We start from the raw sequence: 24,008 nt of genomic DNA, 5'->3' as shown, positions 1-24,008 counted from the left end.
GCCCTCTTTCCTCTAGAGAAACAGAGATGTACTTCAAAGTTTATATGTCAGCACTAAGCAAAATGTGTTTCTGCACAGTTTAAACCACATTTGGGAGGAATAATACATTTTCTTGTTAGTCTTGTGGTCTTTAAAGGCTTTTTTTATTTTTTGAAGATAGGGTTCTCAATCATCCTCCTGGTTGAGAATGCAGATAAGCATCTGTTTTTACAGCCAATAGCATGCAGAGCCTTTTTTTTTTTGTTTGTTTGTCTGTTTGCTTTTCCATTATTTGCTTTTATTCCTATTTTTTAACCAAGTTGCACTTTCTGGGGCAGTTGAGTTTATCCCCAGAGATGCTGTCTGTGTCTTTTGTGGAAGTGAGTGCCTCAGTAGACGCCGAAAGATCATCATGCACTTGCAAGTATACTTTCTCATATAAAGTTTGTACTTAATGTGCAGATTTAATATTTTTCCTGATATAACAGCAGTTACAAATGTTCCATAAACTTAAAATATGATAACAAGCTGATGTTTCTTAGAATGGAATACTCAAAGGATGTATTCTTTAAGCACTGCAAAATTATACAGGGGACTTACGTTTGTTAAAATTAGTAATTTAACTAAATTACAAAGTGGATTATCCTCTTCAGTCAGACTCAGTGCTAATACTCCACACAGTAGGAGATTGATATGTTGCTAAGTAAACCAAAGTTTATTTTCTTGTGCTATCACTTGAATGTAAGTTGAAGAGGAAGTGATAAGTTCTTAGTTTTTTGTGTGTGCTGTAGTCCCAGTCCAACTGGCTCCAGGAGTTAGCCTGTCCAATATGCAGTGTCCCTTGTGCAGTACAGTAGCTTAGTTGTCATGGTCCGAGCTTCCACAAAAGTGGCAACTGGTACTTGAGTAGCTGATTCACAGGTACCAGAGCATTGTCCACACCGTGTAATATTAATGCTTGTTAGGAAGCTCTTTCGCAAGAGGAGGGGTGGTGAATAGGACGTACTCTCCGGTACTCTCCCTGACTTCCTGAAGCAGTTCGCTTCAGGCTTTCCATCAAAGCATTTTTTTTGTGGTTTGTGATTCATTGTATCAGAAGTGGAGGTTTTGTGATGAATTTGAGCATGAAGCATAGTTATCTTGCACTAGATATAATAAACAAGGTAAACTTTGAACTTCAAGCAGAATCTAAAGAGTAAATAAGTCCCCATATGCAGACATAATAAAGTTTCCTTACAAAGGTCTGTAGCTGTCTTACTGTAACTTCATGAAGAGCTACAATCCGAATCTATCAATCTCAGGCTCAGCATGAACACAACACATGTTTTGTGAGGCTGTTTACCAAAGGGGGTGTAGGCTTAGTTTGTCTGAGGGGTGACTGGGGGGCTGCCTCATTGCCAATTCTCAGCCTGTTTGCTCTTCTCTTTGGTCCTTCAGCCCCTGGGGGTCTGCATCTAGCTCTGTGAGGGGACAGAAAATGGTAGAGGAAACTTGGTCACTATTTTGTGTCATAACTAATTGGCTTCTTTTTTTGGAGAAGATAGCGAAATATCCTGTATTTCATGAAGCGGATGTTAAAAAGTCAGTCACTGCCTTGCCTCTGTTTAATAAATGGTAGTGTCCATAGGAGGTAGGCTGTTGGTCCTTCAGAACCTCAAGTTAGTAGCTTCTGTCATGGTTGAGTTGTCTGTTATGCCACTGCTTTCTCATCAACTAAACACATATTTTTCAGGTAGAAGGCTCAAAAAAATAGATGGTGCTGTTAAATTCCATTGTACCAGGAGGAGTCATTCTTGTCTGCTTCCGCTGCTTGAATCCCATAACAGTGTGGAACAGTGATTTCTTGTGTGTATACTGACAGAAAGTAAATAAAAATCGCTGACATAAAGAATAAGCAAGACTGTTAGATTTAATAAGTTTCAGTCCTTCAGTACGTCTTTAATTTTAAGATTAGATTTTGTGGAGTAGGGTTGTCTTTCTTCCATAAGAAAAATCATATAGCAGTATACATTTGTAGATCTGATTCCTAATGCTTAATGAATCAGGCTGTTTGAAAATTCCAAAGTGTTCCTCTGTAGTTATAAAATGTTATTACAAAGTAAAATAATCTTTGGCTTTTTCTCCTGTCCTTTATGGTGAACTGGCTTTCCCTTGTTAGGTTAGGCAGCATACGTCCAATGGAAAAAAAGAATTCTTGTTTCCCTGTAGATCACTAGGATCCTCCGTTCTGAATTCTTTATTTTACTTAGCTTTAGGGCAGTTAAAGCCTCAGCTGCTCCACAGAGAGGAGTTTCTCTTCAAGGCTGCTGCTTCAAAGGGTTTCCAGAACTAGGAAAGGGACAGTAACCAGCAAATGCTGACAGATCTTCCTGCTTCTGGCCCTGAAAGTGTGTGTGTGGTGTGTGTTTGTGTTTTCATACACCTACACATTGGCCCGAAACCATCAAGTAGCATCCAACAAGGCTCGTAACAAAATCTCCCCATGCTAATGAGTACACTGGAAAGAGGGGAGAATCTGCAAGGAAGGGGAGGAAATAAATTGTTTGGTCAAAAGGAACAAACCCTTGGGCTTTTTGTTCAAAGGAATGAAAGTTAACAGGATGGAAGCTTAAACTGTCTTTGGCTTTAACTTGGTTTCAAATACTCTTAGTGTTTTGGGTTTGAGGGTGCAGGGGTGGGGAGTGATGGCCTCAATATAATCTCAGCACTTGTGATGTTTTCCCAAGATAGAAATAGAGCTGTTTTTACTTTAGCAGTACACAAGAGGTTTTTGAGAATATTGAAATCTGATTTAGTAATATTGATACAGAGATTGTCCGTTACTTTTCCTCGGACTTGTGAGTACTTGAAATATTCTTCACAGAAATCCAGCCACCTCTGCATCTATAAACACGTGAAACTTATGCATGGGTCTGTCACTACTTGAAGGATGTGTACAGTGCTGAGTTAAAATGTAGAGAAATGATTTAAACAAGGACTGTTTTCCAGTTAAGTATTATAGTGGATTAGTAGAATACTCAAATGGGCAGCTTATCTCAACTTAGAAGTGGTGTCTTCACCCATCCAAAAAAAACCAACATCAAAATAACCCACTCTGATTATATCCAGTGATTTGATGATTTTCTTTTCTTACTCAGGAGATAGAAGGGCTAATTGTATAAAGAAATGTGCTGGCCAACATGTCTTGCACATACATCAGTTCTTTTCATGAAACATAGTAGCATACATAGAAATGCAAATTTAATACTTTGTAAACTTAACTCTAGTTCTGACTTTACCCAGAAGCTTTATTGCATGTTACAGTAATAGGACTTGTACACTGCATCCTTTGGTATAAAAGCAGGTATTAAGCTCCTTTTAAAGGCAGTGCCTTTGCTGAGATTGGGAGCTCTGATAAATGAGCTTTGGCATTTCATGATTGAATGGGGTAAGGGGTGTAGTCTCTGATAGTCTGCCTATTCTTGTACAGGAGGTTAATGCTTGTGTAGGCTGGATAGCAGGAGTGAGGTTGTGATGGCTTCTCGGCTGGAAAGGCACCCACCCTTTCTACATCTAATCCTTCATCCTGTCCAAATACAAATAAGCCCCCTCAAATGTGGAGGAGTCATCTAACGTCTAGGTTGAGATTTGAGAATCATTAATCTTCTAAAGCCCGTCCAAAAACACGATGAGGAAATTATTAGTGTGAAGGCCCCTCTGGGGGCATCAGGAGTTGCGCTTTCTCGTGCAACACTGAACATGAGATGTGAACCCTTGGATATCACTGCTTTCCAGAGACAAAAATATTTAGAAGCCTTTTTTCTTGTTGCTGGAGATTTTTCCCCCCCTTTATCTGGTTGCCATACTGTGTAACTGGCTTCTAGTCTGATAGTGTTTTAGGTGACTAGAATAACAGTCTGTCTCTTTCCACAGTGGCTGCAGACAATCTGGCAGCAATCACTGTTACTTTTTAATATTTTTGGTTATTTTGAGATATCCTCCAAATGTCTCAAAGAAGGCTTTGGAACGCTGAAGGGGAAGAAATGTTTTTTAATATATTTTTTTTCTTTAGGAATAGCAGCATCGGGAGGAAAAAATGAAATTCAACATGCCGCTGTTTGTTTTTGCAGTGGTCATCACCCTGATTGCCAGCTCTGACAATATTTTCACAGAGAGGGTAACTAAATAGATGGTATTTGTTCTTCATAATAACTCTTTCAGTAGAACGTCAGGACCTGCATCTAAATGAATATATTCACATTGCGTGTTTCCGTTCTTTATTTAAAGCTTTCCCCCCCTCCCATGGAACTTTATGGAACTACTTCATAACAGACTTGGGGAGTTAAAATCAGGATTCATGTGGTGGATATGTCATGCTTCATAGCTAATCTATAGAGACCTAGGTGTATAAACCGATAAAAGCTAGATCTGGTTTTTTTACATATCAAGTGTTTATTGAGCTTAAACCCGTCTGTATCTTTTTGATCAGTCTAAGCAATTTGCATGCTGTGCAGCAGACATCTTCTGTACTTTATTAAATATCTGTCAATTATAAATATCAAGGTTTTACATTAATGTCAAGATAGTGCATCAAAAATTCATGGAATATGTGACTTTTTTTTTCCAAGGGTATTTAATACTTAATGCATTTGTGTCATTTTTCTTTCTAGATATATTGACAGGTTTTATTAAGTGTTTGTTAGGGAGATTTCATTTTTACCAAGGGACCATAAAGAGAAGCTGCATACTAAATCAATTTTTTAATCAGAATATTGTTCTTTTTTTTCCCTGTGTCTTATAATCTGTAGGGTTTTTAAGTTACGTACTAACACAGTCCAGGTCAGAAAACTAACGTGATCAAATGTGCCGACATTGGAGCATCTTAACTTTTAAATAGCTGCTAGTTTCTCGTGTCACAGAATGTTATAAATATGGTAATTGTGTACACTAGGGTTTGTATTCTGCCTTGTGTCTTTTATTAGAAGGCTATCGATTTTATACCTTGCTGTAATTTACTAGCGTTTTTGTTTGTAGGAATGATGTGTGGACGGTCTCAATGAAGAGTTGGAGGGAGTTACGAACGGGGAGGGCTGTGGAGCGTGTATTGGAATCCAAAATTCAAGTCGGTTCGTTGCATTCGGACCCTTTTTGCCAAGCACTGGGCACGAAAGTGACCCCGGACTGGCACTGGTTGCTGCTAGGGGGGCTCTCCTCGTCTCTCGTCTGCCCCGACCCGCTCCGCTCGCAGCCGGTCGAGGCGCCGTTCCGCCTGGGGCCGGCAGGTGGCAGGGGCGACCCTCCGCTGAGGCGCAGTGAGGTTCGGGGATGGCCGGGTCGGCTCCTGCCTGCGGGCTTTCCCCGCTTAGCGCATCGCGTCCTGTCGCTGTAGAACCGATCGTTAATGCTAGCAATAAAACACCGACATGAAATTGGCGTGAAGGAATAAGGTGGGAGAAGGAGTTTTGCCTGTTTGTGCGGACAAACGCAGGGCAGGCGTCTCCCGAAGCGTGTCGCTCGGGGTGTCTCTTGGGTTCGCACGGAGCGGCTCCGTGAGTGGCGATAGTTCCGTAAAGTGCCGCTGCAGGGAAAGCCGAGATGCGCCGTGCCATGCCCGGCTCACCGGTGCGATGGAAAATTGGAGATGAGCTTTAAAACAAAACCAAATAGCGAGGGGAAGGACGGAGGCGGCTAGAGCTGACTCACCCAAAGGGTTAAACGAGGCGCTGAGGAGTTGGGCACCTGGGACCGAACACCCAATTGGCAGTCTTTTGTAATATATAATTTGCCTAAAATTGCGCGCTGAGCGCAAGCTTTTGTTTTCTAATTGATTTACGGTTTGAACCACTTTTACCTCATCCCCTACTGTCCTGCACACGGTGCCAGCAAGTACATTACGGAGAGCGATGATGAATTGCCGCGCACTTGTGATGCTAATGCATCAGGAGCAAGGCGCTGCATGGAGCTGCTGCCTCACCAGCGTCACAGGGACGGAGCTGGGCAGCATTCATCTGTATCTCTTGAAATAACGTTTGATCACTTGCTTCAATTTGTCTCCGAGACCTAATTGAACCCGAAGATTAGGATTTATGTTATTATGGCTTTCCATTTGCAAACTGGGATGAAGTTCTGAAGTGTGCGAGTGTGGGCTGAAAACTACCTGTGTTTTTTGAAAGTTGAAACAAGTCAATTCATTAGGAAAATAACAGGCTTTGGGGCTACTTAAAGCCTTTTACAGATCTGTAGTTTTTATTGTTGGCGAGGACTACAATTTGCTTTCTCAAACGGGGTTACTTTACTTTTAAAGCAGAGTGTGTGTGGACAGTTGTTGCAGGTATGGTCTCATCTGTTTGTCACCAAGGCTGTGTAAATATTTTAGTCTGTTTGATTTCCGCAGCTTTTACTGAAAAACAAAACAACAACAAAAACCCACCAAAAAAACCTTACAAACATTTACAGGTAGAGAGGAAGAAATGAAAAACTTGTATTCTTTTCCTTGAACAAGTGAAATGCTTTATTGCTATTCAAGGAAAGAGGAAATAGAGAGAGCTGGTGAAACCTAATGTGTTCTTATTGTCTGATTTCTTTCTCCCACCCTGCAGAGCTTCATTTTGTTTTACCTTTGCATATTCAGTCCACCTTAAATTTTTTTTTTATTTTTATATGATGTCTGTGGGTTCCAGTCCTGAAATATGAAGAAACAGATTTATGGCGGCTGCTGGGCACAACAAATTAAGTTGACAGTGATGTATGAGAGCATAATAGCATGATGATCCCTCTGTAGCGCGGCTGGACGCCTCCTGCTTCATTTGGCTCTTGTTAGGATCTGTTAGGCAGCTAAATAATGAAATTCTGCTGACTGATTTCTGTTTTCTTTCTCTTTCCACCTTTTTCTGAAACTCGTGTTTCTCAGACCCATCCTAATGCCAGCAAACTACCCTTAAAGGATTCTTTCACTTATGACGACTACAGGTTGGTCTATCTGTCTTATATCTTTTTGTGTGTCTGTTTGTGTGAACTGAGGGGCCCTGGAAATGCTTCATTGATGGGAAAGCACAGTTGTTATTGAAATGTTAAATGTAGGGTTTGATACTGATATACTTAATGAGGAAAGCGAAATAAATATGCAGATTTTAATCGTTTCAAAGGAATAGGCATGAGTAGTAAATTTAGCCAACTGGCACACGCAGTCTGAGATTAGTAAATTAATTAGTTATTTTTTAAGGAAATAATTCAGTTCACGTTGCTGGAGTTCAATTTGTTTTGTTTTTGTGGATTTTATTTATTTTTTAATTATTTTGTAAGAGGCTTTACCAATACGTAGTAGCAAAACCAAATATTTACAGTGCACGTGTAACTGGAAAGCTGAAGAACTTAAGTTGTACATAGGAACCGTGAGTGTCACTTGGAGGTGTTTTGGGGGTGACACAATTACAATAAGAATTATTAAGGTAATTATTTAAATTCTGTTAAGTGATTAAAATAGCTTGAGTAAAAGGCTGGTGAGGCCTGAGAGGCTTCTGGGTAAGTCTATGAAACTGGCTTATCCAGAGCATGCCTGCTTCCTTGCAAGAGTGCAGAGCAACACGCCAACTTGCGTGTGAAGTGAACAAGATTTTTTCAGATAAAAAAGAATACAACAGTTATGTTTCAAATGATGCCTGTATCTTGTATATCAAAGCTATCCACAGTTTTATCTTGTTATTTCAGAAATTAAAGTAATTAAAATTCAAGTTGACCATGCATTTGTAAGCAATGTGGAGCACTTCTGAAAAAAACAAAAAACAAAACCAAAACAGATCTTCTGAAAGTCTAATCCTTTTTCTTACTGATGGAGGGTGGGGAGTTAAAATTCTTTTGACCCTCTTCTGGTGGTATTCCTTTTTTCAAGATGATGTATATACTGTATGTATATACTAAGACCAGAGCGTAGTGATACTTGAAGATCTCTTCTTTCTGGCATTATTCATTTTTGTCTGAAATGTAATAAAATGGAATTCCAGAAATTAAGAAATACTGGGATATTCAGCTTTTCTGAAGATTCCTGTATTTGAATACGTAGCTGGATTTTCATTTGCTTAACCTGACTTGGAAGGGTTTTGAATGATTCTTTTCTTACCTCTTGCTGTTATTAACATATTATTAAAAAATAAATAGATTTGGAAATTCCTTGTGTAAATGTCTGCTCCAGATTGTGTTACAGGCTATTCACACTGTGATGTATTGAACATGAACACCTAATGTTCTTTGCTTTTGTAGATGGGCAGTTTCCTCTGTTATGACACGGCAGAACCAGATTCCAACAGAAGATGGTTCCAGAGTTACGTTGGCTCTAATACCTCTATGGGACATGTGTAATCATACTAATGGACTGGTAAGGTTTACTTCAGTGCTGTTGAAAGGCTCTAAGGCTTAAGTATTAATCCTTTCAAATGCCAGCAAACGGTTTTAATAACTTTTCATTCCACTTCTTAACACAGGTTATTTTATCTTCCTGAATGACCCCCAGAAAACTTATAGCTGAAAGATTTATCAATTTCTTAAATGTCTTATGTTGGTTTTTCAGTAGAGCTTCCTTAATTTAAACAAACATTTAGAAATGATTGCATACAGTTGTGTCTTGTGTGTATAACATACCTTTAAGAGTTTCGGCTACACGATACCTCCTTTTTCTTTTTTCCAGCCATTTTTGTGACATAGGGTTTTGTTTCTGACTAGTCTGACAAAGATTCACAATACTAGATAGATTTGTACTGAGAATATGAAAGTAGACAGTGATGGAGGTTTACCTCTTGTAGCTACCATTAGGGAAAGTGGTTAGAAATTTGCAGCTAAGAAATACTGCCTGCTCTCTTAACTGTGCCCAGAGAACCTTGTTATGGAGACAGCAACGACAAGAACAAAGCCCAGCTCAACAAAAACAGTACATCTGTTACTACATCAAAGAAACAAAATGCAAAAATACTACTTTAGGGCATATTAAACATTTAAAAGGTGACACGTATATAGAAAGTCAGATCTGCTGACATTTTGTCTTACGTGAGCTGGTTTAGAGGATATGGTCTTGATTTCATTAACAGGCTAGTTAATGTTGAAGTGAGGAAATGGAAGACTGTAAGAGGACAATTTATCGGTGTTGTTTAGCCATCGTGTATGCTTTAGAGTTTATATTCTAAAATTTTACTTCCAGTAGATAGTATTATTTAAGTAGTAAACATGACCATTCTATTTCAAGTGATCTAGTCCTTTTGTAGGAAAGTTGGCTCCAGCGTTAGGACAACAGCATGTGTTACTGCTGCTGGTGTAAGAAAAGCTTACTTTACATGAACAAAGTGTAAAACAGGCTGTTTCTCACTTGATACTTAGTTAATTTATTTTTACCGTGATTGTTCCAATTACAGCGCCAAAAGCCGGGCTACAAAGTTGCGTGTTTGGCTATTGTATTTTTTTTTTTCTCTTGTGTTTTAATACTGATCCTTGCCTTTCACTATTTTGCAATCTCACAACAATTACTCTTGTATGAGAATCTGTGATAACAAGAAAATTGCTCTGAATTCACTAATGTGTATTTTTCTCATGTAAGTCTTAGCTGCATGCATCAGTACTTCTTGTATCCTTCTGCTGGGCTTCTCTTTATGATACTTCTGCAGGGACTAGCCTGTAGTCATTAGACAGCTTTTAATGAATGCCTTCAAAGTTGGGATTAAAGGGAAAGGGGAAGAGAATTAAGGTTCTGTGAGGGGAAAAAAAATAGCCCATATTAAAAGAGCTGTTAGGTACGTTGTTTTAGTCATTCAAACTTATATTTAAATTGATAAAGTCATTTTTTATCTTTATTATGTTCCTTCACGTTGGGTTTGATATGGAGCCAGTGTCTGGAGCCAAACCTGCTAGTGCAGTAGTATATCAGGGCTTTAAGCAATTTTTTATGCTTAAGTGTATCCTAAAAAAGAAAAGAGGGGAAGGGAGGAATCTTAAATAGTTTGAATTTCTATACAGACTTTACTCATTTGTTTCATGTTTCCACACAAGCTACTTTTAAGTATCTGTAGGCTTAGGAAGGATAGGCAACTAGAACACCGTCAATAAGAAAAGCTACTCAATGCTTTTCACTCTGTATTGTATATTAGAAACTGAGAAGAAAAAGAAATTAAAACAACTCCTGAGCTCTCTGTGTTGTAGTTTATATTGCTGTAGAGTGGGATGAGGATGGATTCTGCTGTAGATATAGCACATGAAATGAACAGTTCATTGTATGCAAATAAGACGTGAGAGATGGTATTATATGTACCACTCTGTCCAGTCTATTCCAGACACACTGAAATGCTTCCTGAGTTAGTGACCTACTACATATTCCTGTTCTTGCTGTATTCTGCAGGGACCCATTGCCCAAGCTGGATAATAACATGCTCTTTGGGTTTTAACTGAAGCCAGGTCCATCCTGCTATTTCGTGCTTCTGACAGTATTAATTAGATCAACCTTCCTCTAAGAACTATATCAAAATGGTTGTCTTCATGCATTTCTCATTGTTATTCTTTAGTGGGATTGTATTTTGACAGTCAGAGGTTGATTACCAGTTCTGCCAGAGCTTTAAATAAGCTACGCTCTGCCGATTGGGCTGGGTCCATCCATAATCACCGACCAAGCAGAGCACTATACTATACAACATACAACTATACAACAGAGTACTACTTTTGCTTTAAGCAAAACTTGAAATTCATACATTGGTCTGCTTCGGAAATAAAACTGGAGGGATGCAATTTGTCAGCCATGATGTGGGAAGGGAAGTAATCACCCTGTTAATTCTGCTGCATGACTGTTATTGAAAGAAAGAGGAAATAAGTCTAGCACTCCATTGTGCTTTTCAGAGAAGCCTTTTAGATGTGCTGCTGTTTAAAACAAAGGAAAGAAAACAACACCACTCAAAACATAAAAAGAAAAAAGAGAAAAAACAGCATCAGAACACTAGTAGTAGTCTAGTGAAGCGTGCTTAAACTGACCAGATCCTTCCCTTAACATACTGGAATTCTTCCAATTGTTGAAATTCTCCCGTTACAAAGTCCTTTGGAGAGCCTGGAAAGGAGTGTTCATCTATTTCATTGAGTTTATACTTGGAAGAAAAAAACATTCAGACAGGTAAAACGCTGTCAAGAGTTTTCTCTGTTTTTGAATGCTCTTGGCAGTTTTTGAGAAGGTAACTGTATTACCACATTACAACTCGGAGGATACCTTGTAATAGTGAGGGCAAATCCTCTTCACTTGCGACTATCAGTTCAAGGTTGAATAACTTTGTAAACGGTGGATCTTAATTAGAAATTGTTCAATCCAGCATAATGAATGTACAGGAACTTGTGTGTTGAAACCCAGCAGTCTGTCTTTCGCAGTAGCCTGTATTGTATGACTGCAATGTTCTCTTCTGATCTCAACATACCACAAATCCTTTTAATAGACCTTAAGTGGTGGCATCTGTGTGCAGCGCAGTTACGCAAGTGTCCCACAGGGCCAGGCTGCCCTAGCTTGTGGCTGCCATTTTGGATGTGCTGTGTCTGAGGCAAGTTCCCTGTGGTCACTTTGAAAGCATTGTTTTGGCTTACAAATGCACCTTTGATTATGCAAGCAGTGTAAAGCTATTAATATGTAAACCATTGACCAGGCTTTCAAAATAACCCATGGAGTTCTGTTGTTGAATAAATTTCATCCATCCCATCCAGATGGGAATTATGGTATAGCTGAACTTGATTGTAAATCAGCTTATGAAGAAATATGTTTTCATTTACAAAGACCGATAAAGTTTGACTCCTCCTAAGTTTTTCTGTAGAGCATATTTTTCAGTAAGATTTTTAAAGACTAAATTCAGATTGCCTGCCATAATAGTTGTTTTCTGTTTGTGTAGCAGATTCTGTTTCAGCTTGTGTTTGCATCTGTGTCTGTATGTTTGTAATATTCAAAAGTAATGTCAGAGTATTACATTTTTAGAATAGCCTTACTTGGTAGTGTGAACACTTTATTGTTCTGGAGAAGTACAGGTTGGTTAAGAAATTTGCCCTCTTCCATTGTCTACTAAAAGAAAAATCCTTTTAGCATGTTAAGAATATTACCAAACTTTAGATAAAGAGATTACTTGCATGTAAAATATCATTTTCTGAAGATTATAACCCCTGAAGATCCACAGTTATCTAATCCATTTTCATTGGGAGATCAAAAACGTGCTAGTAGTTGAAGGATAAAACACAGAATGTTGAACTGTCAGAGGCTCCTGTGGGCCTTGTGGGAGCGACTGAAAGCTCAAGAACTTTATAAGAAGCAGCTGGTTTTAGCATGGAACACATAGGGGAGACAGCAGGGGACAAGTGGTATCCCCCACGAGTCTGTCTTCTGTCTTTGAACCTGTGCTCTTCAACATCTTTACCAGCTGTGGCCAGCAGAGTGAGGGAAGTGATTATCCCTCTCTACTCCGCCCTCATGAGGTCCCATCTGGAATACTGCATCCACGTCAGGGGGGCCCCACCACAAGAAAGATGTGGAACTGTTGGAGCAGGTCCAGAGGAGGCCATGGAGATGATCAGAGGGCTGGAGCACCTCTTCTATGAAGAGAGGTCAAGAGAGCTGTGCTTGTTCAGTCTGAAGAAGAGAAGGCTCCAGGGAGACCTCATCACAGCCTTTCACTACATAAAGGGAGCTTATCGACAGGAGGGAGGCAGACTTTTTACACAGTCTAATAGCAATCGAACAAAGGGTAATGGTTTCAAACTGAAAGAGGGGAGATTTACATTATATGTTTGGAGAAAATTATTTACGCAGAGGGTGGTGAGGCACTGGAGGAGACTGCCCAGAGAAAACGTGAATGCCCCATCACTGGTGGTCTTTAAAGCCAATTTAGATGGAGCCCTGGGCAGCCTGATCTGGTGGGTGGCAACACCCATGACAGGGAGGTTGGAGCCCTAACAGGTTCTAAGCCAAGCAATTTTATGATTCTTTGATTCTCTGATTCTATCATACTTTGCCTCACAGTCTTCCATTCACTCCAGTTATTTTCTTTCTTAGATTTCTGCAATTCAGAGAGAATTTTATAAAGAGATTGATTAGAAATCATAAAACATTTATTACTATCTGTATTATAGCAGGTAGTGAAATAAATGCTGCAGTCAATATGTATTTCCAGTTGGATGATGCCTGGGGGGATGGATTAAGAGAAAAAAAAGCTAAAGGTCCTTTTGTTGCTCTTCCCTTGGATAGATCACTACAGGCTACAATTTAGAAGATGACCGCTGTGAATGTGTAGCACTTCAAGATTTCAAGGCTGGAGAACAGGTAATATGAACAGCTGTGTATATAATAGTTCTTCTATGAAGGTTTGTGCAGAACTGTACTGGGAAATGAAGGATACTCTGATAAAGGTAGTCTGTACCAATACTTGTATAGTAGATAGCTGATCTCAGAGATTTTAATTGGCTGCAACAGTTTTGCTAATCTGCTACTAAAATTTGGACCAAAAAAGGCACTTGAAAACTCCCCATAAAATTATAATAGAAGAGTGGTTTGGATTAAGCCCTGCTACAATTGAATTTTATTATTATTAGCTAATTCAGTGTAAAAATGCTACCAAGCTAATTAAGTACATGATTTGCTAAATAAAAGATTTTTCATCACCAAACCACCCCAGTTTTAAGAGGGCATCGATTCCTCATGTTTTTGGGAACTACTGCAGAACTCACAAACACCGACTGCAGTGTTCTAGCTAAGATTAATAAAAGACTCATATCCAAAGGACCAAAGATAAATATATTTTAGATTTGGAACCTTACTTTATCTGCACTGGCAGGTTGTAGACTGTGAATATGTAGTTGTTTTACTTTTCTTGTTAGTTTCTGAGAGGAGATTAAATGCAGTATACTTGTCAGTCATTTTACTCATGTTTCCATAATCATGCTTAGTGAAAATGGGAAGGAGCCTAAAGATATATTCCGTTCCTTTCCCACTCACATGCCTGCACACATACACATCTTCATCCTTAAACAGAATGTAACAAAAATGAGTCTGGTAAAATGCACAGAACAGTTCAGATACCAGTATTCTCTTCAGAACTGTGAAGAAACAAAAAAAATGAATGTTCAAACTAAGTCTGTCAAGTGATGCATTGAAGGTGGTGGTTTGGGGCTGTAGGAAATTTCTGATGGGAGCGTTCTTGTGCTGTGTCAGCAGCCAGCATAAACACTCAGTGCTGCTGCACTCCATTTTTCCTACTGCTTGTGTGACAGCAGTCTGCATGGCCAAAAAAAGAAAAGGAGACTTCTTCCTTTGAAACATTCTGAAATGTTTTCTAACTCAGTATCTGAGTTACTACCTTTAAGTGTATTATTTTGCTAGTCTTCCCCTTTATAGTCCTTTGATTTTCATTTTCCTTATGTATTGGTACCTTCTCTTTGAACAAAGATACGTATGAATTTTTTTTAAGTATGGCTTTCCAGAGGTATATTTATCCTCATTGCTATGCTGTGGTTCACAGTGATTGTATATTTTTTTTGTGTTGATCTTAAAATTTGTTATGGTAGTCAAATATTGGCTGTTTTTCCTATAGCAGAGTGATGAGTTAAAAGGGGTCCACAGTTTTTTCCAGAAGTGATCCAATTTATGATTTTTCACAGCTGGCAATAGACGTGTTGCATAGCTTTCTGACTGCTCTCTCAATTTCAATTATAGAGGCGTTCTCTCTTTTTATTTTATTTCAGTGGTTTCACTTGCTGTTTATTTATTTATTTTTAATCTGTACAAATTTTAACTGCTATCAGTGTCATTAAAGTGTTCTCATTATGTAATGGGTTAGTCTTTTAATGTAGCGTGAAGATGTTATTCCTTACAATTTTAGTAGGGAAAGTGCACAGTGCCTGCTTTTGCTGCTAAAAAGCGAGTCCACAGAGTCTATCAAACACTGGCCTCAAATTCAGAAGCATCTCTTATGGCCTAATTTGCCTTCTTGTGTAAGAGAATACTCTATAATGTATGCGTGACTGTGACAGTTTAATGAGATACAGTGCGGTAGTTTTCGAACTGGACTGCTGAACTAATTGAGCCAGAGTTTCTTCTGATTGTGCAGCTTTCCTGCAATCAAGAGGAGATTTGCGCTGGCATTTCGTTTCCCATGGTTTTCCTAAGCACTTTTTGGAAGGGCCTTCTTGGAGGAGAGGGTTGCCGACCTGACTTAGCCCTTGCATACAATAGGCAGGTCATTCATTCATTATATGCCTGCCTTATTGTATAATGTCTACTACAATTAGATATAGCATTTAAGCATTTAGTGCTTAGGGCAAATACTTCCAATCTAAAATTGAAAACTAGGAAAGTAAGTGGCATTGTGAGGGTTGTTGAGCCCTTAAGAGAACATCATGCATTTTTCTGTCAGCTAGCCAGGAGTGCAGACTTTCAGATGTCCAGAGCATTGCCCTATCCTAAAGTTTAGCAGGTTGTTCTGTAACTGTTGAAACTTTATTTTTTGATTGACGATTCCATTGTCAAGGAAAATGGAATAATATCCTCTTGATGCAGAAGAGTACAACTACTCAGACCTCTTGTCCCATAGACTTCATACAGCTTAGCCCTGTGAGTTTGTAGCGCTATGGATTACTCTTAATAGGTTTTAAATGTCTTTTAACCAAATTTATCAGTGTGGTGGCTATCAAAGTTTATTAACTACTTGTAAGTATTTCAGGAAAGTCAGTTACTGGGCATAGGAAACAGATCTCGGTTGGATGCTGTTCCACCACAGGTAACAAACAGAAAGAAAACTTAATTGAATTTTGCCCTTTATAGGCACTGAAATTAATGAGATACAAAAGCACCTGTAAGAAAAGAAACTTTTCTTGTTCTGCTTTTCGCAGAACTGCCTTTCTTTTATCCACTTTTTGTTAAATTTTTGTGCAGGTTAAATTTAGGAACAGGTCTTTGTGCATGAAATAAAGTAATGCATTTGCTTTAGATAAAGGGTTTGGACTGTAGCACAAGAAGAAATATTGGCTTAACATGGAACTTATCTCTCTGTATGATTTACTTTGGTACACCTGTGCCTTTAGGTAACATTAAAACCAAGCCAAAGTTGATTCTTTCATTACTCTGTGTTGAGAATAAGGGGAAAAAATGACCTTAGAAACATCCGTGTTTTTTTAATGAGTTGTCCTTATCTCAGAATGTTTTTTTGGCTCATGACAATGTAGGATCTTTGAAAGGTTGTTTCTAAATACCAGTGTTTTATGAGATTGTAAGAAACAAAGCAGTTTTTTTGAAGTATGGAATAAGAATCTTTTATCTTCTTCCAGTTTCTCAGTTACATGTATATGTTTACTTCTACCTCTAGACGTTATGAAGTTTATATATGTGATGTACAGCATTTGAATCGATACCGTCAAACAAAGCACGTTTCTTCATATGACCAAGTATAACTTGTACTGTGAATAGTAACTTTTCCAAGAAATAACTTTCAAATTATGTCAGATTTGTGAGCTAATCTTAAGCTTTTTTCCTGTCCCTTCACTTTTCTTTTCATCCTTCTAGATTTACATTTTTTATGGCACTCGGTCAAACGCTGAATTTGTGATCCACAGTGGTTTTTTCTTTGATAATAATTCACATGACAGAGTGAAAATAAAGCTTGGTGTGAGTAAAAGTGACAGGCTGTATGCTATGAAGGCAGAGGTCTTAGCTCGTGCTGGTATCCCAACGTAAGTAAAACACAATATAGTGTTGCTTTTTCTAAAAAAAAAAAAAAAAAATCCCACATTTTTAATGTATATAATGTCCATTAGAGTATACGTAAAGCTGTTCTGTGATAGTATTCATGTCTAATATTTCTCATGTTTGTATAATAAACTAGAATTGTTATAATAATATTTACAGAAGTTCTCTAAGCTATATTACCATCTAATTTGGACCATATATAAGGGAAAAAAGTCTTTGCTTTAATAACTATTTGAACAAAAACAGAGCAAGGATTAATTTGAAGTAATCTGTGGTTTTTCTTTCTTTCCTATCCCTTGCAGACATACTGTAGTGCTCAGTATGTGAACCACAGCATTTTCCTTTAGTCTTTTCAGTCCAGAGGGTACTGTTAGGAGCAGCAGACATGAAACATTGCATTTTCATGCATTTATTATGAAAACCATATAAAAATCATTCCAAGTGTAAAATTGTAGAGGTAATTGTTCTTTTCAGATACAGGTTAGAAAAGACTTTCTTCAGTTTAAACTAAAGTTACTTTTGTAACACTGCATTTATTATGTTCTTAAAGGTCTTTTTAAATAAGTTCAAAGGTATAACTGCAGAACTTGCATTTTCTCTTGTTTGATTGCTTCTTTTGTTAGTTCTAGTGTTTTTGCCTTGCACTCCATTGAACCTCCAATCTCTGCCCAGCTTCTGGCTTTCCTTCGAGTGTTTTGTATGAATGAAGGTAAGATAAAACAATCATAACTCACGTTTACAGTTTTTTTGTTTGTTTGTTTTTATTATGCAGGAAAGTGGTAGACATTTATATAAAACATTAAGACAGAAGATCAGAAAAAGGAATATGTTGGAGTTGACGTTGCAAGCACATCTGTAAGCCAGTGAGAAACCCAATCTTTGGCAGTGTTGTCTGAAAGAACATTGTAGTAGCATAGACTTTCAGAACTCCTGAAGAGGTGATCCAGTTGAATCTCCCAGGCTGTTGCTGAGTGAATGAGCTTTGGAGCTTGATCTTTACTTCTCACAAAACAAGATCATGTGAGACTTAGGGTGTTACTACACTCTTAAAACTGTAGCTGATTAGTCTTACTACCTGAATCATTCACATACAGAATTGGAATATTCTGTATAGTTTGACAAATGTGAAAGAGGGATATCAAAGCTGAGTGTTTAAAGTACTTTGACAAGTTATAATCTAAATTCAAATTATGTATTTAGTGATTTTTGTAGTGTTTCTCTTATGTTGGAAGGACTTGCGGAGAAAACAGATACAACTTTTACATTGACAGTGAGAGAACTGCCTTGCAGTCAGATATGCTGTACAAATGGTACAGAATTAATATCAGTGGGAATATTGGTGCTGCTAAGTTTTTGCATGTGCTCTGTTTTCTTTTGTAAAATGTTGCCTTCTTTAGTGTCATGACTTCGCTGCATCCTGTTGTCCACCCTTTAGAACTTTTTAAGAAATTCAAGCAATGAATCTTACATGGGGGTTAATTTTGCCTTGGAAAAGGAAATATAATGAGTGGAAATCTTAATTGCACCTCTCAGATACGATTGTGCTTTGATTACTCATGTGTCTGTAATACTTCCTCATAAAACTGGTCAGTTTATTGGTAAACTACATGCAAGGAGTTATTTCATCAGGAGAAAGATACTGACTTTGGTAATCCTCTTGTAAACAAGTGGAAATTTAAGTACATAGCAATTTATATTGTAGATGTCAGTCATCATTCTGCTGTTTGTGATGCATTTTACTTGAAGTCTGTGGTAGCTGCTTTGCAGGAGTGAAATTTGGTAATTAAAGATTGATAGAATTCATGTAATGTCAGCAAGCTGATTAAGCATTTCTTACTCCCTATAAGGGTTTCTGATGGGTGTCTCTTTGGACCAGCCATAGGTAGTTTCTGCTGCTGAAACGGATTTCTAAAACATCTGGGAAAATAATCTGTTACTGTTTGCAATTTAGTCTGCCCTGTTCCTTTTATTATCAAAAAGTTCACCCAACTCTTTGAAGAATTATTCCTTTCCATTTAGTTTGTCAGTTATAATACATCCTATCTCACTGTCAGAATGACATTGTGTATGAGATACTAAAATAAACAGGTCTTACTTTAGAGCAGAGAGGACCCTTCTCACCACAAGACTTCCCATTGCCTCTTTGAGAAGAATCCTGGAATTAATCAGCATATTTGATAATTCTCAATGGAAAGCATTTTTTTCTTAGCTGCTCAAAGCTATTCTCTTGAAGATAAACTTTTCTGCAGTTTGTCAGCTAACAAAGTGAATGACAAGATTGTTTTTAACAGATTGTTTTTATACTTATTGCAGAAGAGCTGAAGGAACACTTGATAGGCGAGCATGCCATTGATAAAATCTTCACTCTGGGGAACTCTGAGTTTCCCATTAGCTGGGACAATGAAGTTAAACTTTGGACATTCCTGGAAGCCAGAGCATCCCTTCTTTTGAAAACCTATAAAACAACAGTGGAGGTAAAATTATCATTATATGCAACTTGAACATCTGAAATAGTTTGTATTATGATTGTAAGAAGAGATTTTTTTGTCCACCATCTTCTTCCAGACTTTCCTCTGAACAGTAGTACACAATTCATTTTGCACTTTTTAAAGCGTAGAAAGATATTTGCATTATCTAAGGAAAATCAAATAAGATTGCAAGAAAGAAAATTTTGTTAATGTAATTTTTCTTTGATTCACCAAATAAAGGCTACTTGCTTTTTCTCTGCAAGTAAAATTTGGTATCCGTTTCAACTTGTCTGTTAGTTGTATTCTCTAAACTGCAAAGAAACATGCTACTACTGCAGGCATATTTTAATGGAGCATATATATTTCATATGCTTGTGAAGTCTCCTGACTTTGCTTGTTATGCAGGCTGACCTATGTGGGGGAATTTTTGGCTTCTTTATGGATATGTGACAAATTTCACTGGAACTTTATGTAGGCCCCCTCATTCCTATATGTCCCTTTGCATCAGCATGAAGAAACTACTGTCACTTACTGTTAAAGCATAGAGAGAAAAGTTAAGGGATTTCTTCCGTTGTTGGTTGTTGATAACAAGAATTTGCTTTTTCTTTTCTACCAGGATGATAAGTCGTTCTTGGAGACCCATGACCTTACTTCACATGCGACAATGGCTATCAAGCTGCGATTGGGTGAAAAAGAGATCTTGGAGAAGGCAGTAAAGAGCGCTGCTGCTAGCAGAGAGTACTATACCAAACAAATGGAGGATGGAGCTCCACTTCCTAAATACGAAGAGAGCAATATTGCCTTGTTGGAGAACACTGTGGCGGACTCTAGACTCCCTATTGTCTTGAGAAACCTAGACGATGTGGAAGAGCAGGGGGACTTAAAGATTGATGAAGCTATGGATGCAGAAGTCACAGAAAATGGGTTTGTAAATGGTGAAAACTCTCTATTTAATGGGACCAAATCAGAAAGTGGAAATTTAAATAAAGAGGAAAGCAACAGAGAGACTGAAGATGCCAAAGAATCTTCTTCAGAAAGTACTGATGAGGTTAAAGAATAGTCCTAAAATTTGACTTTCTTGTGAAATTAAATTAGCTGAAGTTTATGAACAGTGCATTTATGTTGGTGTGTTCCTTTGTTAAAATTTCTCTTTCTGCAGAGAAAAATGTTTTTGCTGCTTTATATAAAAATGAATTTTTAAGTTATTAAAAAGGTTTAGCACCCCCTTTCAATTAAGATTGCCATCTTGCTTTCAGGCAAAAACTGGGGATAGAGGTGCCTTTGGAAGATTTTGCAGCCCTTTGTTGAACCAAATGTATTTTCTTCCTGGGGAAGAATTAAGCTCTTCTATCTGCTGTGCTTTTGTTGTTCTGTCACTCTGACTACCGAAATTAAAAGCTTGCTCTGCCTCCTGCCAAGAAAGGCAGAAGGCAGGACTGACTCGGTATTCAGCATGAAGGTGGGAGAGCAGTACAGCAGAAAACTGGATAAGAGGATCAGACACTTGGGAGACTTGATGAAAACCTGTTTAAAATTAAGTATGCCAGTCCAGAAAAAGGTAAGGTGGCAACCTTATGATTGGTAGTTTTAAATGTTAATGAGAATCCAAATTGTATACAGTTAAAGTGATCTCTGAAAATTTCAGTTTACTTTGTCTTTGTTTACTGTATAAAAATCTCATCTTTCTTCTTCAGTCAGAGCTAGGCTGCTACAATACGACATTCACCAACTTTTAAAGGCTGACTTTTTATTTCCAGGTGGTAGCTGTTGTTATTTACAAGGTTGGCAGTGCTACTGCAGAGTTTGAAAGCAGATAGGCCAAGCCACAGCTTTAAAATGTACTGTTCAAAGTGAGGTTGCTTCCCAGCTTCTACAGGTTTTCACAATTAGCTAGAGATTTTCAAAGCTCCACTTTTGACTAAACCATTATTAAAAGGAAAATATGATTAATATTCCTGTCTGCTACTCCTTCATTTCTTTGTTGTTGGATATAATACTGAATGTGACATGGTTACCTGATCCTATTCAGCTTCGTCTTTTGCTTAAGATGCTCACTGACACTGTTTTCTTGAAGGAAATGGCAGGTAGGCTAATGTATTTTTGGCCCAAGTGCAAACCAAAGCCTAGTCTGCGGTATACATTGCCATTTATAGTGTGTCTTTCTGATGCACATTTCTCTGGATGCCTCTGCAGGTTAACCAAGTTTACCATCTCCAGCAATTTTGGTCACCATCGTACAACTTTTTAACTTACAGTTGAAAACAGTACAATCCTACCATAGTGCAATATCAGGACAAGGGTAATTTCAAGGTCTGACTTCGAAATTACCTGTGAGCGAATGGAGAGGTTTATGAAGGGATTTAATTCTCCTCTCACTATTAAGGACTTTGTCTTTTACCCATGTTCCCTTAAAATCAGGATATCAGAGCGAATGGAGAAGCTTGGACAGCAGTTGAAAGTTCAGTAAATGTTGCAAGCTGTTCATCCAAGGTCAGTTGCAATTAAGTGTCTTTTTGGCATCTAGATAGTTCTATTACATTTTGCTCCTTTCATACCACAACTTGGAAAAATGTGGGATTTTTTTGCATAAATTTCTGGTGCAATGCACACAGGTAGTGACTTTCAGGTTGTCGTAGCAGTTTTGGTGTTCAGCTGGTATCAGGTGTGGGGAAAACAAAAGATAATAATAGTTTTTTAAAGAGATATTTCACTAAGAACGGCATGTTGCCATTGCACCTTGGGTATCGCTTCACCACTAATGAGATGCTGGACCAGTATTTTTGTAACTATATGCTGCCTTTGGTAGAATGTCATGAATTGTTGTCTTGACAGTTTAAATGTCATACAAGAGTAGTTACTGATCACTTTTTATTAGGACCAATATTCCATTTCTGTTTCTGCCAGCTACATTGCACAACATTGTAGTAGGTACTATGATGAAATCCTGAATTTAGCCTTCCTGAAAACTATAACTGTAATCCGGAATTTACATGCTTTGATTCAATCTGATACACTGTATTTTGTTCCAGTATTTGCTGATAACTATGGCTTAGCAAAGCCTGTGGTCACCACAGGACAGGATGTGTGGGTTTTCTTGAATAAAATATAGTTCTACAATATCTTCCCTAGTGAGTGTATTATACGAACACAATCTGTACCTGCTGCTGACTGCTGTATCTTGTTGGGGTATGGGAAGAGGAGTGACTGTCCAGGTACACAGGTGAAGGTCAAAGGAGAAATATCTGACAATTAAAAGGGGGATTCTAGTAAACAGAAACCGATCTATTAAGCACCCAGCCAAATTCTTACTCTTCAGATGTTAGTGCCATCTAGTAAAACGCTGCACACAATAAAAGTAGTGAGTAATTTTATTTTGTAATTTGCATTTTTCTTCCTTTACACGTGTGGTGGTTTTTCAGAACTAACCTAAAACTTCAGCTTTCGAAAATTGAGGTGGAAGCAAAAAGAAAATTGGCGCTGATGAGCCCTTATTACCATCTGTCACGAAAACAGACCTTTCAAAGCGTTTTTAAGTTAACTTTCTTCATAATGTTTGGTTAAGAGGCTGTTCACACTAATCTCAGGCTAAATGCCAAATCTTGCTTCTGTTTAGCTGTCTATGTGAAGTACTCATGCAAGAAAGACATCGCTTGGATTTCTCAGACTGTTCTCCAAAATCAAAACGGGAGGGGAAAAATAAACCTCTTGAATTTTGCATGAACCTACCTAATGATGAATCGTTTCCCTAACAACCTGCAACTTCTTCGGCTGTGTACTGCAGGGCTGGATGCTTCCAGCCCTGTTGTTGAAGTCATAAAACACAGGAAACAGAACTACAGTCTATTCTTTGTAAAAAAGATGTGAAGTGTGTGAATTCAACCATAGGCTAAGTGTTGTTGTGAGCCGAGAGCCTTTTAGCTTGGAGGTAGGGTGGAGGCTGGATGTTGTTTTAAGGCCATATGTGTAGATCTGTGCAGCTCATCAGTAGCTGTATACCTGTATAGTCTGATTTGCCTTTACAGAGGAATGAGCATCATAGTCATGAAACTTGGGTATATCAAAGGTATCCTGAGAGGTTTAAGTTACACATTCTGCTTTTCTCTCACTTGTATGTTTAGAAACCATGTAATACCTGCGGCTGCCAGTTCTTACCTTATGGAAAGATGTGAAGAAATGACAAAACATTGTGTTTCAATCTGATGCATTGAAGGTGCTCCCCAGATCCACTGTTCTTTCCTGGTTTTCTGAACCAAAAGTGAGTTTTTAGTGTTCCTTATACCCTGTGCCAAACAGGAGTGTTTAGACAAGACACCACTTTACCAAACACTCAGACAAAGCAGCATCCGATCCTTTTCTCAAGAAGACTTTTAATCCATGTGGAAGTAAGACGTGATCATATCACTATCACATAATTACCACCTGCTTCCTTCTTCAGGTGTCTTACTGCGCCAAGTACAGCATGGAAGTTGGTGACTCACTGGTCTGAAGAGCTTCCTTAGTGTTTCTCTGGTGTCCACATCTATTTCCTAACAAGTGCAGCAGGCTTGGAAATTGTGCAAGATTTATGCTTAAAATAAGATAAAAATCTCAGTTGTACTTATGAGGAAAAAAACACAACATAAAAGGATGTTTTATCTCTCCTTAAATTCACTCAAGCATTCAGCATATCTTACAACTGAAAGGGTGGCAGCTATGAAGTTAGCATGAATGGCACAAGCTTCAGTGATACAAGTAAAATCTATTTCTGTGAATTCATTTAGAGAAAAACATAACATTCACATTTTCCTGTTTCCCATATTGCCTGTCCTGTGGCACTGAGCAGAAACCTGAACACCTATTTTTTTTAGCCCTCTGCT

The 24,008-nt window shown here is 38.2% G+C and overlaps 1 protein-coding gene across 2 annotated transcripts in view; it reads left to right on the top strand.

The window, feature by feature from the left end:
* Positions 1–22,271, top strand: part of SETD3 (SET domain containing 3, actin N3(tau)-histidine methyltransferase) — a 52,796-nt gene extending 30,525 nt beyond the window's left edge. For both annotated transcript variants that reach the window (XM_015865625.3, XM_085550539.1), the window contains 7 exons: positions 6,869–6,927; positions 8,215–8,329; positions 13,193–13,267; positions 16,502–16,668; positions 17,308–17,393; positions 18,998–19,158; positions 19,769–22,271. In XM_015865625.3, the coding sequence (XP_015721111.2) occupies positions 6,869–6,927; positions 8,215–8,329; positions 13,193–13,267; positions 16,502–16,668; positions 17,308–17,393; positions 18,998–19,158; positions 19,769–20,212 (1,107 nt within the window). In that variant the 3' untranslated portion in view covers positions 20,213–22,271. The remainder of the gene's footprint in view (positions 1–6,868; positions 6,928–8,214; positions 8,330–13,192; positions 13,268–16,501; positions 16,669–17,307; positions 17,394–18,997; positions 19,159–19,768) is intronic.
* The last annotated feature ends 1,737 nt before the right edge of the window (positions 22,272–24,008 follow it).

Source organism: Coturnix japonica, chromosome 5 (genome assembly GCF_054131305.1).
Source record: "Coturnix japonica strain WE chromosome 5, WE-NBRP24, whole genome shotgun sequence".
Lineage (NCBI taxonomy): Eukaryota > Metazoa > Chordata > Aves > Galliformes > Phasianidae > Coturnix > Coturnix japonica.
Note: the sequence above shows the minus strand (reverse complement) of the source record. Positions and strands in the feature narration are given on the sequence as shown.